This window comes from Chionomys nivalis, chromosome 12 (genome assembly GCF_950005125.1).
Source record: "Chionomys nivalis chromosome 12, mChiNiv1.1, whole genome shotgun sequence".
Classification (NCBI taxonomy): Eukaryota; Metazoa; Chordata; class Mammalia; order Rodentia; family Cricetidae; genus Chionomys; species Chionomys nivalis.
The window spans coordinates 6,416,727-6,432,955 of NC_080097.1; the positions used below are offsets into that span (position 1 = coordinate 6,416,727).

At 37.9% G+C, this 16,229-nt stretch overlaps 1 protein-coding gene across 1 annotated transcript in view; it reads right to left on the reverse strand.

Annotated features, from left to right (window-relative positions):
• The window catches only part of Gpc6 (glypican 6), a 979,653-nt gene that overhangs the window by 479,206 nt on the left and 484,218 nt on the right, over nt 1–16,229 (reverse strand). Inside the window, exon 3 of the mRNA XM_057786799.1 lies at nt 13,341–13,732. Coding sequence (XP_057642782.1) covers nt 13,341–13,732 — 392 coding nt within the window. The remainder of the gene's footprint in view (nt 1–13,340; nt 13,733–16,229) is intronic.

A 16,229-nucleotide genomic window follows, 5' to 3' on the forward strand; every position in this document is an offset into this window, starting at 1 on the left:
ATAAAAAAGGACATACTTTATATAAAACTTAGGTGGTGCCTTCAACTCCCTCTGGAAATAAATTAGTTTTTGACTCAATTTGATGACAGACAACTTGCAAAAGCCTACGATTAAAGGGTAAATATTTAATCATTGTTTACTTTTCATTTAAATCTTTGAAAAAGATTTACTTATTTTTATTTTATGGGTGTTTGCTTAATAGACATATATAAACCACATTCATGCTGTTTTCACAGAGGTCAAAAGATCAAAACGAATCCTTGGAACTGGAGTTATAGATGGTTGTGTGATACGGGATTCTCTTCTGTATTCTATGGTTATGTTTCCTTGCCATTGGTTAATAAAGAATCTGCCTTTGGCCAATGGCTTAACAAAATGCAGCCAGGCTGGAAAAGATATATATATAGAGAGAGTAGGCAGAGTGAAAGAGAGAAACTATGTAACTGCCAAAGGAGACAGACGCTGGATGGAAACTTACTGGTAGGCCAGAGTCATGTGGCAATACACAGATTAACAGAAATGGGTTAATTTAAGATATAAGAGCCAGCCAATAAGAAGTGTGAGCTAATAGGCCACGCAGTATTGTAATAATCTAGTTTCTGTGTTATTATTTTGGATCTGGATAGCCAGGAAGCAAACAAACAAGCAGCCTCTGCCAACAGTTATGAGCCTCCTTGTGGCGCTGGGAAACAAATTTGGGTCCTCTGAGGAACAAGAAGTTCTCTTAACCACTGAGCCATTTCTCTAACCCCTAGTGTATAGTTTTCTAAAAATTAGAATGAGTACATCAATACTGTACTTGTCACGCACACATATATGTGAGTGCTTAAAGTGTGTTAAATAAAATATCATTAATTTTTCATTTGTTGTTTCTATATATAAAATTATAAAGTACAGATGTGGCTGAAAGCATTCTATTCCATGGCATTTGTCAAAGTTGTCAGGGTTGGAGAAGGCTGATTGTTGGTTTCCGGCCACTTAGCCCTGAAATAATCATGCAGAAACTGTGTTAATGAAATCACTACTTGGCCTATTAGCTGTAGTTTCTTATTGGCTAACTCTTACATATTAATTTAACCCATTTCTATTAATCTGTGTATCATCACATGGCTGTGGCTTACTGGCTAAAGTTCCATGGTTTCTCCTTGACTCTGCCTTCCTTTTCTCAGCATTCAGTTTAGTTTTCCCAGCCTACCTAAGTTCTGCCCTATCAACAGGCCTAGGCAGTTTTCTTTATTCATTAGTGGTAATCACAGCAGACTGAGGGTAATCTCACATCAGAGGTTTGTATAAGAAAAATCTTCATCTTTGAATGAGGCAGAGTAGAATCATAGCATAGGGGCCATGCCATTCCAATCCAGAGTCCTCATCTAACCAAAGATAAGAATCATAGCTATTCTGTAGGTCCCATGAAAGGGCAAGGTGTCAGTATATGAGAGGTCCTTATCACAAAGGTCGGGCTGGAAACACTTCCTGGGAGCATCCATTCATGTTAGAAGGAGATGCTTTGGTAGTGGTAGTGTTACGATGGTGTTGACAAGAAGAATGTGTGGCCCAGGTGCTAGGAGCCATTTCTGAATACGTAAAGTGCTAGAAGTGCAGTGAATACAAGTATAATGTAAGGCATTAAAGCGTGCAGGATTCTTTGCTGGCTTTACCACCAGGAACAAGACGCTTTTCTTACCTATTGATTTGTTGTCACCTGATTAAGGGATAATGTTGACCTCATGATGATGGCTGACACAAAGCTTTAAAGAGGGTTTATAAAGCCAAAGACTAAGGAGGTAAGTAATAGCCAATGCTCATGAAGTTCACTGGATATATACTCTAAACACAGAGCACATGACCATGCTAAACAATTAGGATACGTTCACCCCCCACCCCGCAACGTCCATGTGGGCTCAAAACATGGCTTCGTTTGATTTTCATGTTTTCAGTTTTGTCAAAGGAAGAGAAACAGAAAATCATACTCAATTATGAATAAAATACCAACAATTGCAATAGATGGTAACAAACACTGGCTCTAGGATCAGGTCAAGTGCTCCAGGCTCAGGCTTGTATCATCAGAGGGGGACAGAGATGCTCAACACACTTGAGCTCAAACTAACCATGTTTGAACTTCAGCATCTTGATATGTGGTCACAAGTCCTAGGTTTGTCAAATGTTCCATACTTAGAAATCACATTTTAGAGCAATCTTCCCAACTGAAAATACTGTTTGAAATCATGAAGCAGCCATGCCAGGTAAAACATGTCTGTGGGCTCGATGGGAACAAAGTTCACCAGTTGCCATTTGGTTTAGATGCAAATGTTTTGTTTGATGAAAAACACTATCCTTCTCTTGTTCTTATTTCTTCCTCCATTTTATGCCTTCAAATATTTTTTGAGAAATATTGTATATATGTATATTGTTGTGGGAACTCCTTCAACCAATAGTCTTTTAGATACCAGCCCATTTTGGTAGTGATCTGAAGTATTATAAGGCAGACAAAAAGCTTGTGCAGCCCTCTTTTTGGCTGATTTTGGTTCTCAGGTTCTAGCACACTCAGAAAACCACAAATCTATATCCTTACTGTCACTTTTATCCTTAAATAAATAAATTGTTATATTCCATTCTGGGCTATTGTAAACTTCTTTAATATATGTACATTATGGCGTCCAATGTGGGGCTAGAACCCACGACTCCAAGATTAAAAATCCCACTAAGATTGCTACTGACTAAGCTAGACCTCTTTAATATATCTACACACATACACACACATACATAAATATATATATATACATAAATACCTATATACACATACATACACACACATACATACACACACATATATATACACACACACATCCATACACAAACACACATATATACCTAAGTCATAGACTTGTAGTATAAAGAAGTTAATCAAAATACATAAAAAGCAAAATGAGTAGCTCCAGTCTACCATGAAATTTGAAGTGTAAATTTGAGGCTGGATCAACATACATGCAGAACTTCCCATAGCATACTACACATCACATGCATACCCATGAACACCATATCACAACACATATACATACACACACACAGCCATACACACGCACACAACACACACACCTTAAAACTGCTGCTTATTTTTCTTAGTAAGCATATGCAAGAGATCATGACTTGCGAACGCTCCAATTGAAGGGTGAATGTACATTTGATGGGATGGTTCCATTAAGCTTTGCCATCTTGTTAGCTCTCTTGGGCCCACGATCACAATACAAATGATATAATAGAAGCAAATAATGAATTTAAAAACATTTAAAGAATGTTAGTTTTTTAAAAGAACTGTCACTGACACAGGAAATGTAAAGAGTAGTTCAAAAGGAAGAGCTCAATATTACACACTAACCGTGATTTAGCAATGCAAAATTATACACACTGCCATTAAAATCAAGCTGTGGAAACTAGTCATAAACAGGAGGTAGCTCAGTAGGGCATCACCTTGAGTGTTATCTTTGGTTGCCATCCTTAGGCACAATGACAAATGGACATTCATCTCTATATAGTACTTGTATAAGGGCTTGATTTGTTTTCCTTTTATATTCTGTACATGCAAAATAATAATCTTGTTTGGTCAGTTCACATTGATTTAGTCAGGGAAAACATGAAAATGTATAAAATTATTTTTCTGATGACCAATGAAAATTAAATATCGAGTTGAGTCAATTTTGATGATAATTTTGCTTAAATTTTCTTTGTGATTTGAGGGGGTAATTGCACCTTTGTTTGGGTGATTCTATAAGGCGATATTATCTTGTTAACTCAGCTGGACCCATAATCACAATACAAATGACAGACTACATGATCAAGAAAGGACTTGGGTAGAATGGAACAGAACGTTTGACACTGTCTCTTAGGTTTTATGAGGGGAGAAAAGCTTCCTCCTTAACATGGAAACCAATCTGCACAAAGAAAAGTCTTATAACATGGATTCTCTCTTCCCTGCAAGCCACAATGTCAGGATACAGTTTTCTCCAATCCAAGTAGATTTTTGGAATATTTTATAGAAATAGTATCATGAAATTTTATACCATTACCTTCTGTTTACAAATGGGGCAGGATATCAAAGGGTTCATCCTTTCAATAAAACTTTTACTGCAGGTGGAGTCCAAATCTCCCCCACCCAGCTGAATGACATAGTCAGAAGGACAGAATGGAGACTTCTACAGGGTTTGCTTCTCTGTTATTTTTTCACAACACAATAAAATCAAGTACTTCTCACTAAACATTGCTAGTATTCACTGAAATTCAGCAAAATAAATGTCGACTTATGTTTTGATATATTTTTAGTAAGAGAATATGTTTCTTTTACAAAGCCAAGAGAAAATAAAAGTTTTAACATGGTATTATTTATAAATGAACATATTTCTTTATGAAAAGACATATTTGTACCTGTTATGTTGAACGTTTTTATAATTAATACATTCATTAAAGTTTAACCTGTTCAATGAATGAATGTTTATTATTCTCAGGAATTCACAGAAAATGAACACAGAAGCATTCATATTTCTGAATTTGTCAGATATTGTGAACTAGAGGAGAAGAAATTTCCATACACAATCCGCTGCACTCTGCTGAGTATTAAATATGGCCATGACATTTTTTTTTGATATGTAGCACATCTTGCAAGGGCAAAAATGAATTCAAAATTTCTGTTTATGCAACATACTGAAATGTCATCTGATGTTAACTTGGAGTCTCGATTGATTTTAGGCTATAGTTTCACTTCCAATTGAATGTCAAGGTCACCATTATCCTATTACTGACACTCTGAACCGTCCATTTTCACCCTTGGCTATCCCAGTTAGACCCAAGGAAATGCAGACTTTCAACATTGTTTGGGATGATTACAGTATTCTGAGCATAGGAAATTGATCCACCCTGTTTGTGCTGAATATCGATCAAGTGAAAGAGCTATAATGTACATACGTGGAAAAGAATAACCTTTGCATGGCACCACAAATATGAGGATAGAGAAAATTCACAGAACGTAATAATGCGTCTCCCATAATTCTAACAAACACCAATATGACTCAGTAACTCATTTGAAAATAGACTAGCATGTGACATCCCCACCTAAGCTCTCCTTCACTGCATGAGCAATGATAATACAATGTGTCTGTCAAGCTTTATTAAAACTCTGCCATGCACTGATATTATATAACGGAATGTTCTTGTAACATTGCATCTTGGAAGATGGGACAAGAAAAGAGAAATCCTTGAACATTTCACGTTTGGCCTGTGATATTCACACACCTGGGTTACCTCCTGTCTGCTCTCCACAACTACTCTACGTGGAGACATAATAACAGAATGACGTGTGTCCTGGATCATTCCGGCAGGAACTACACGTGTGCATTTAGAGATATATATCCAATAATAGAGGCAACATTGGTATAATGTTTTTATATCCACTTCTCTTTATGAAGCCATATTTGAAGCACAGTTCTCTGAGTTAGAGTCCTGGCATTTTATCATTTGGGTTAAAAAACAACTGTGATTCACTTTAATTGGCAACCAGTGGAGGCTCCCTATTAATAACAAAGACAGCTTGTCTGTTTGTAGCACACACTTCCCATTGCCCCAGAGGATTTCTTACTGCGGGGCATAGGTAAACAGTAGACATGCCACTCAAATTGATTTTACTAAGTTCATCATGGTGGTAAAAACAGACCCTATCTTGGAGGTAAAATCTGCTCATTAAAAAAATGGTAAAGGAAAATGGAACAGACAAAAGGTAAAAGCCACATGTATCAATGAAATCAACCAAAGTATGTCAAAAATTTACCTATTCTTTGCATTGTTCCAGAACAGTGTATTTCAAGCCATGGGTAATTTGTACAGCATCTTTGGGTGAGCATTTACAGTTTCCAAATGTGTTAAAGATGGATATCTGAAACAGTTCCTTTTAAAATCATGATATTGTTCCCTCTGCTTTAAAATCTTTTTCGTTATTTTATTTTACATATCAGCCACAGTTTCCATTTCCTCCTCTCCTCCGATTCCCTTCCCCTCCCACCTTCTGACCCCCACCCCCATCCACTCCTCTGTCTCCAGATGGGGTAAGATCTTCCTTGGGAATCAACAAAGCATGGCATATCAAATTGAGGCATGAGCAAGCTCCTCTGCCCCTGCATCAAGGCTGAGCTAGGCATCCCGCCACAGGGAATAGGTTTTAAAGAGCCAGCTCATGCATCAGGGACAGGTCCTGGTCCCACTGCTAAAGATACCTTTCCAGCATATGAGTTCAACAGCAATCTACTGATGGCCCCTTGCCCATCAGAGAAATATGAAGTTGCTACAGTGATTAAAACACAAACAAAAAAAATTCAGTTTTCCCCGATTGCAGAGTAGTACCAGTCACAGAGATTTGCTAGTCTGTGAGCCTTGGTATAGAGATCATTTCTAGACAGAGATTAGACATCAAGAATCCACTGCTATCATGCCAGGCTTAATGAAGCCATCAACACACTTGTGACTAAGCCTACACTCTGCTTTTACTGCCCTTTCCACTAAACCACCTAGAGCCGCTGATTCTGTTGATTACAGCCATGTCCCCAAATTCTCTCTATGTCTTCCTTCCTTCTGGAAGGCACACTTCGATAGGTCTTTGTATTTTCTTTCCTCTACAAAATCTCCCTTAAATACATAAACACCAGGTAGTATGTCTGATCTTTGTCTCTCCTTTTCCAGGTTTTATGTCATCATGTTTTGCAAATAAACATTTACATATTGATAATTCCCACACCCATCAACATTAAGCTGTTGCTAAATGGAAACCAACTGGGTTCTCAAAACCCGGCTTGATACTAGGTCACTGCTGGCTGGGGAGTTTGTGTTTCTCTAGAGGGAGCCCAATCTTGCTTGACACCTGCTACGACTCCAAACTCACTGCCTCACATCTAGTCAATTGTTAGAGTCTACATAATTTTTGCTTTTTGTTGATATTCTGTATGGACCATCTTGCTTAAGTAAAATAGTCCACCTATTGTTTTTTGAAAAGTCCTTTCTTGAGCAAAGATTTTCAGAGCATGAAAGCTGAGAAATGCTAGTCACACCATATGGTTCAAATCCTCCCAGCCTCATCTTCACAGCGCCATGATCCAAGGCCTTGGAAGGAGGCGCCAGAGCCCATTGCTCCCTTGGAATGCTACACCATTGGCGCATTCATGTCCACTGTCTGTTCTCTTAGCTTCTATAATCTCCCAAGACAAAGGGACATACCTATTTTCATGGATGACATAATATTTTATTTGAATCTCATTATTCTGATTGCGGCAGTGCACACTTGTAATCTCAACACTTGGGAAGTAGAGGCTAGAAGGCTCATGGATCAAGACTCCAACGGATCCTTTCTCAAAATAGTGTCATTAGTGCTAAAAAAACATAGCATCAAAATGTTTTATTAAAGCAATTCACTGAAAATGTATTATTTAACAACGTTTGAGGTTCTGTGTTTAGCTCTGGAAATCACAAAAGAAGGAAATCTAGATATCAAAAAATTGAATTCTCCTCTGAAAACTGATAGTGAACGGGACAGATCACTCTAGAGAAGGAAGAGAAAGGATGGATCTTGATTAAAAGAACTTAATTGCTTCTACTAAAATCATTTAGATTCCTTACTAATTTTAAGATTTCCTTGAAAGATGTATAGCCTAGAGATATAAATTTGGGAAGTGATTGATTGAAGAAGAGAGTAACGAATAGGGAGAATGAAACCATTAATTTCCAGTCCATTAAAAGCTATTTGTATGTCTTTCTTTCTTGTTCTTTTTTGAGCTATGTCTGTTTCTAATAACTTACGGTTGAATTATGTTATAATTCCATTAAAACAGGCACCTTTCTTCCTGATGAATTCATCTTTAATGTTTTATTCATTTGGAGGGGTTAAATGAATCAACCATGAGTAAGAAATTCATGGGAACAAGATTCTTGCCATTCTGCCCCTAGCGTTATCAACTTCTGCTTCCTATATACTTAGACAGCTGAGCCCAGTGACCCAGCATTTTTCTGATCATAATGAGACTGCAGCTATTTGGAGGATTTTTCTCAGTAAACTTTGGTTTGGTGTGTTTAATATGTTAAGCACTTTTATGCTTTGAGCTAAGAAGATGAAGCAAATTAAAGTGAGAGAGTGAGAATAAAAGCAATTCTTATATCTTGTAAGAATACAGTACAATAAATGTTTTAGGAATAGAGAGGAACTTAGTACACTCTAAGCCTGGGAATAACATGCTGAAAGATATGTTGTTGTTTGGTAAACAACGCAGGCCCTTTTGACGGTGAAGGATGCTTGGAGAACAGGCAGAACCTGAACAGTACTGGAGAGGTGTGAAATGATGCTTCAGATGATGAGCTTCAAGCATGGGGCATCCAAAGGCATAAAGTAGACAGCAATAACTATGAAGCAATAAGCCTAGATATCTAAGTGAACTTATGAGCTAAAACTGTCTTGCTCACCAATTATTTTGTATATATCTACTCTTCCTGAGTAACTTTTTTTTAAAGGCCAAGGAGATGGCACAGCAGGTAAGGCCACCTTCTACCAAACTGTTTACCAAGACCTAAGATCTGTGTTCCATCACTTGAAGAATACTTGGTAAAAGAAAAAGAACTGCCTCCCAAAAGTTGTCCTCTGACTTTGGCATATGCCTCATAGCAAGCATCTCTCTCTCTCTCTCTCTCTCTCTCTCTCTCTCTCTCTCACACACACACACACACACACACACACACAGAGAGAGAGAGAGAGAGAGAGAGAGAGAGAGAGAGAAGTACTCCAGTGCTTGTGAGCAGCAAACCCATGCAGTTCACAAACAGCACGGCAAAGAAAGAAAGAATAAAAGTGAATTTCTTAGCTTTATGTTTCTAACGCTATATAAAACTGAGGTTTTACTGGTCCATTGGACATTAACCAATTACAGAAGAGAATACACAAACCTCAGATGAACTATGAAAATGATTCTTCCATTTGTGGCCTTTTTGTGGTCCTTTTCAGTTTCACAAAATGTCACAAAATCAACTCGAATCAACACGTTACTACAGAAGGAATGAAACTAATAATTCGGGTGATAGGTACCACAGATGTTATTTTACATCTTAAAATTTTTCAAACTTCAAATATTAAAAACAGATTTCAATTTCGATTCCAATTTCCCCGATAAGTAGAATACACAGTGTTTCTTCCAGAATGGTTTTCCAATGTGATCAGAGAGAGCCCGGGGTAGGCATATTTACTGTGGTAGGTAATTTGCTTCTTCGTCTTCTCAGTTAAAAGCAAATGCTTGCTCAGAAAACACAGGCACAATAAAAATTCCCATGTCTTCCTAAAACATAAAAGCCACACTTGCCTTTCAAAGTATAGGAAGAAAGACTAGAGATATAGATGACAGTATCTCTTAGTATTTCATGTGCAATGGTTCTCTGCTCTGCTATTGACTCAATTTTTATGAAATAAATCAATGCCATGACTTGGAAAGTTGATATGACTGATCTTAGCACAATTTTAAGCTTTTACTGTGTTGTGGGGGCTGGGAAATACACTTATACCTCTGTGTGTATGTGTGTGGAAGTTTATAAACAGGATCATACCTATACATAAAAAGAGTCATGGTTGGCCAACAGGTAAAGAATTTGTTTACACTAATTTATTTGATGGAAATATCTTACATGTGATGCATGAAGATCCCTCCCTCATCCTCTAAATGTAGCACAAGTTAGCCAGCGAAAGCTCCACTGAGGCTTTAAAAGCTCCACTGAGGCTTTGCTTGACTGCACAGTTCAACATCATCTGCATCACTGTGCGATCTTCATTTTCAGTCAGAAGTTTCTGAGTTTACCGCATTTATTTATTCTTTTGTATGCTCCTGAGTGGTATTGCTTAGGTTCCCAGTGTTTGAGGATCGTATCAATGGTGAGTCATCTTTGGCGGCTTATGGGTTTCCTTCTTGAAATAAGTTTTGTGAGATCCAAATGTTGAGTATGGTACAGTTCATGTTTGTGCTCCAAAGGCCTCCATAGTGTGAAACAATCACTGTTGATATCATCTAGATGGGGCAATGAAGATGTTTCTAGTTGCATTTGATTCAAAAATGCCTCTTTAAAAATTCTTCTACATTTCTTTTTCTTTTTTTTTTTTTTGGTTTTTCGAGACAGGGTTTGGAGCCTGTCCTGGAACTAGCTCTGTAGATCAGCTGGTCTCGAACTCAGAGATCTGCCTGCCTATGCCTCTCGAGTGCTGGGATTAAAGGCGTGTGCCACCATCGCCCGGCTTCTTCTACATTTCTACTTGGACACATGTGCATCCGTCACTGCAGGGAACAAGGGCAGTTACAGGGCATGGATGTGTCCAACTAGACAGGTCATTTTCGATGGGCTCAGCTAAAGCATGGGTGCTATACTCATTATACAAAAGTCTCACACTCCATGTGCCACAACTCTTGCCATGCTCAAAAAGGGGAATCCACACAGAAAATCAATCCTAGCTCAGTGACCTTGGGTGCTCACTAGAGAATCACACAATGCTTCACGCAGTGCTATGGCTGTGGTCACAAAATAGGATTTCCCTATTTTAAAGGCTAGAAGAAGGATTATTTGTATCCGTGAGATGGCAAACCTAAGTTTAAGACATATTTCGGTTGAGGCTCACAAATTAATCTTCCACTTTTAAAAAGGGAATTTCCCTAATATGTTCTGTCAAAACATTTGTCTCAAACGGTTGTGTTTTGCCAAAAGAGCTAATTTTCCAGTCAAAACAATTAATTAGACACTATTAACGTTGCTTTCAAAGACTGATATTGTCACTTAAACGAAAAGAGAAATTGGAGGGAACCAAATCCCAAAGTACGATGATGAGAGTAGTCGAACTCAACCTTTGAACTTCCCTTGAATTCTCTAAACTTCTGCCACCAACTCTGAGTCTCTCCATCAGCAGAAGATGTGGACACTTCTGCCCTGTAGAGGTTGAACCATCAAATTTAGTTCTTTCTTCTCCTCTCAGGCTATTAACGTTTATAATACCCTTGGTATGCACAGTAGTTAGAAGGCCATCATCGAACTAACGGCTGCCTTTCTAATTTACTACAGATTTTCTGGAAATTATAACAAGAAAGTGAAAATCTGAAAATCTGTGAGTTACAAATTATTTCATAAAAGTAATCACTCAGCTTCTTTGAATGTGGAGTTCTCTCTTTTATCTACCCAACTGCTGTCTATCTTCCCACCCGCAAAGCTACATACCGTCTCATCTTTTTATGTCCCAAACTCAGAGACCAAATGCCAATGAGGGCTTTATGTTTGGGATGGTTAGGACTAATGGACACCAGTTAAGTTAAGCCAAGATCTATATAGAATAGTAAACATTTTCAGTTATAGGAGCCACAAACTATAACCCAAACCTCGGGAGCTGGTGCTTATAGAAAGAAAGAAACTGGTTTTGTATAACACAACCCTCATGAATTCTTGAAAACTCTGAAGGAGACATTCTACTCATGGTTGGTTCCTGATGTCATTCATCATAATAGAAACTGACAAGCAGATACCCAAGAGAACAACTCCCCGTGAAAGACCACGGAAGAAATCCTGGGCCGTTATTAATGCTATCCTCAGGGGAAAAAGTAAAAACAGTCATTAGACTACATTTCATTTTAGCTCCTTAGATATTCTACAGGAAAACGTATAGATTCCTGTCTTCTTGGGATCTTCTAAGATCATACTATTTAAGCCAAATGTTTCTCACATTCGTGAAATGGACTCAACACCAAGAACAAAAACAGTGCACATATTTGCCCTTGCTTTTCACCTCAGGCTCTGGAAATGGACATTTCATCCTCCAACAACGGTAAAGGCCTCCCTTTTAAAGCCTCTGTGACTGCATTTTTATTTAACTTATTGAACTACAATTTCATTAATTTTATGTCCTACAGCAAGATATATCTTGGCCATGGTACATAGGACACACCTTTCCTTCCTGTACTTGTCTGAATTTTCCATATCATCCCCACAGAATCATACATTGTCTTAGTATTCCACCTGGTTGCTTCCTTATTAAACCACTTCTGAGGAACTTGTTCCTTTGATAGGTCAGATAGAATTGATGTACAATGAAAAATACCACATTAGCTATCTTTGCTATATGATCTTTATATCATTTCATTCATTATGATTATTGCTTTAAAAGCCCTTTAAAATGCTTTCATAAGCTGTAACATTTTAGAAACTGATAATTTATGAAAATGGACTGCTAGGAATTTTTTAAGTCATGCCATAGAGAGATATCTTTAAGAGTGTAGACTACACTGTCTTTATGCCAAGATGTAAATGATGAGATAAAAAGGAAGAACCAAAAAGAAATATTGCAGAGTAGCACCAATAAGGGGAAGAAAGAAAAAGAGAAGAAAAAGAAAAAAAATACAACTCTGGGACTCTTGGGCACAGACCTGCAATAAAAAAATACTGTTTCGCAATAATCTCTGTACAAATATGACCTTCTTTAAGAGAGATAATAACAGGTTCCTTTTATATATTGTTTTCCCTTGACTTCTTATATAAATCATCTTTTAGGTTATTTGTAGGGCTGACCTCATAAATGGGCAGGCCCACCTCATAAGAGCAGTTAAATGTCAAGGCAGAGCTTAAACAGAAGCAGATACGCTGCGCGCAGGAAATGTTCCACGCTAAAAGCCGGTGGCCCAGAATGATCCCTTGCATTAGAGGTTTACAGACATTATCCTTGAGGCCCCGAAGTGGATTAGTGATTTATCTTTCTCGTAAGACCAACACAACACACAGCATGGAATTACCAAGATAAAGGATGACCCAAGGGAGTAGCCTCCAGAACCTACCCTTTGTATCCTTTAGAACCCCCACCTCCACCCCACAGGCTTCTGCTTCCGCAGGTGCCAGGCAAGGCTCCATTCTCACCAATGAGGCCCTGAGCCACTCTGATAAAGAAGAGACGGCAGGTGCCCCTGCCCTGTTTCTACTTTCAGCACCTTTGGAGAGCGCTTTCATTCGCTGGAGTATCAGAACCTGAGTGTGGTGATGCTAGCTGCAAGCCACCCTGTTTGACCTGTATTCGCCATGAAAACTCTGCTACAGTGCTGATAAATATTTGCATTAATTGCTAAACCATAAGAAACTGCTTAAATACTTTCTCTTGTACAAAGAAAAAAATATATTTAACCTTGAATATGCACCTAATGACTTTAAGAGCAGAGACCATCTGGAATTAGAATTTTTTGCTGGAATTTCTTTTATAACCATTTTTTTTTTTTTTTTAAGAAAAAAGGTAGACCAACTGTAACGCCTTCAGTTACCTTGGAAACTCGGTTGGCAACTTCTCTGCCCACTGTCAGGCCCTGGACGAAGGTGCGAGCCGCAATGAAAGCGCGCGTGACCTGGATCTTGAGTTTCCGTGGCACATCTCCGAAGGGCTTCAGCTGGTCGGTGTACTTGCTCACGCATTCCAGGTAGTCCTCACTGAAGTGATACTGGGGGTTTATCAGCTGGAACATCCGCTCCAGGAGCCGAGCCCAGAAGTCATTGAGCATCTCCTCCAGGTTGACGTTACCTCCTGTGTAGTATCTTTTCAGCTCAGTGAAGAGGTCCTGAAATACTTCCGAATTCTGCATGTACAGCATGCCGTAGGTCCGGACAAACATGTCATTTAGGGACTTCTCTGCATTCTCCAGCAGCTCCCGGAAAAATTCTAGACAGCAAATAAGAAAGCAGCCATACATGAATAATCTGTGGAAAGCACAATATGACTATTTACCTTAATAACTTAGTTCTCTCTCTCTCTCTCTCTCTCTCTCTCTCTCTCTCTCTCTCTCTCTCTCTCTCTTTCTTTCTATCTTTCCTTTCTTCCTTGTGAGGTTAAGACTCAAACCTAGGACCTCACACTCACAAGGAAAGCTCTCTGCCACTGAGCTACATTCTTGCACAACATAGGCACATTTAATGTGCAGCTATACAGGAAAACAATCCTATGATTAAGTTATTAATGGACTATTAAGGAGCAATGAGATTCTGCTCACAATTGTTATTTTTTAGTACTCAACAAAATCAGAAGGCCCCATGATTTCAGTTTCAAACATATCAGTTAATTTTAGATGAACAATTGATGCCTTTCTAATAATGGCTCAATTATTCTTCTAAGTATTATTAAATTTTAGAACATATAATGACTTGACAGAATTTCATCAAAATAGACTGCAGATATAATGGGTAAAGGTTCATCATTAATGTAACAATAAATGTATACCGATAAACACATTTCTTCTGATTATTTACAAATGGGTGGCAGCATAGGTTATAATTCACTTACATTGCTTATATTGGGAAAAGTTGTGTTAAAATTAATGTAATATTTTTGACTCTCTCAAATTCCTTTCAACAACCAACTAACAATATTCTGCGACATTGTGAACAAGTCATCAAGCAATCATATCTCTTAAAGATAAAGCTATAGAGGAAGTATCTAATATGGTTATATGAATAAGAAAATCATGAGACAGCCTGAATTATTATTATAAATATAAGTTATCACTTAATAGAATTCAAGCATAATACTGACAGCTGGCCTTTCTGACTTGGAGCATTTTAGGGAAAAACGTTTATCAAGAAAGCAATTCTTCCTTTCCACATGTGGGTGTTTCTATATTTCCCGGTGTACTAAGATGGAGACTAAAGCCAGTGGACTCAGGCAGCCTCACTGGTGGTCCTTCGTGCTGGCCGGAGATGCATCAGCATAGACGTCATCTCCAAACGAGAGCCTGGAAAAATGGCTTCAAGGTTTGTGTCCCATTTTCGGAGTGTGAACTGGAGAGAAAGAGCTGAGAAAAGATCCTTTGACTCTTTCAGTTCCTTCTGAAATTGGAAGCTATGTCCTCCCTTCTAGGTGGAAACCCCCACCCCCACCCCGTGAGCCCGGGCACCTCTTTCCCAAACACAGAAGGGAAAGTTGGTAAACCCTCCTCTGCAGGGTCTCTGGAAAATAATTGGCTTTCCTGAGAATTTGAGCCCAGAACTTCCATTCAGATTCATATGTAATTAAACATCTTCTAGATAATTAATTTGCATCCCTACTGATCATAACTATTTTATGCTGTTTTCAAACAAGGCCAAGGCAACATGGAATTTATGGAGAACTCCGTTGAGCTGTCTTTCTTGGAGACAGAATACTTTTCTATTTTTGCATTGCTATTTTTATTTTAATAAAAGCTTACTATATACAAAATCTGCACAAATGGGAAACTAGTTCTAGCCTACAGACATTAGCTAAGCCTAATTGCAATAGGAGTTTTCCCAGTTTAAAGATTTTTAATAAAGAATTAAATATTTGCACCCAATTTGTAACATATTTTCCCATAGTTTTTATTTCTGTACATTACTTCTCTTGAATAGAGAAACTCTGTTCATTACAGATGTGTCAAAATTTAAGACTTTATCTAGTCTCCACGACTAATAGAATCTGTTCAATTTTTCTTCAAACCAGAAAATATATTTTTATATTCCCTAAGAGTAAAATTACTTTATACATTATTAAACCTTTGTGACTAGGAAGAAGATGGAAGTGTTAATATTCCTGATTTGATCAGGACATATTAGATGTATGTGTAAAATATATCACACCCACAAATATATATAATGGTGTGTTAATAAAAAAATTAAAGTGTTTAAGAATAAAGAAATAGAAACTACTCTGATTTAATGATTATACTCTATAAAGAGGTATCAAATTATCACAGCACCGATAAATTTCTACAATTAAAATCTTAGCTAAGAAAACATAAGTTGAAAGATATAAACTTTTAAACCTTCAGGATACAGTAAAGAGAGTGAATACTGAAGCAGATGATTATGAACATGGCATGTCAGCTTGACTTACGACTTTGTGAGGTCAAGTGCCTACAAAAACCTTTACATAAGTAGCAGGCTAGTTGGCCCTAAAATAGAGCAATAATGCTATTAATATTTAATGTCCAAGTATAAAAATATCTTAAGTAAAACCTTTAATCTTAGTACTAAGAAAAAAGGGAACTTGGGTGTGCTGACCCAGGAGGAGGGTGACAGGGAAAGGAGAGAGCTTGGGTGTGCTGACCCAGGAGGAGGGTGACAGGTGTCAGAGGTTGTGAAAGAAGGTAGAAAAAAAATGCGAAAATCACTGAATGGAAAAATACGATTATAGAGACTGGAAAGTACCT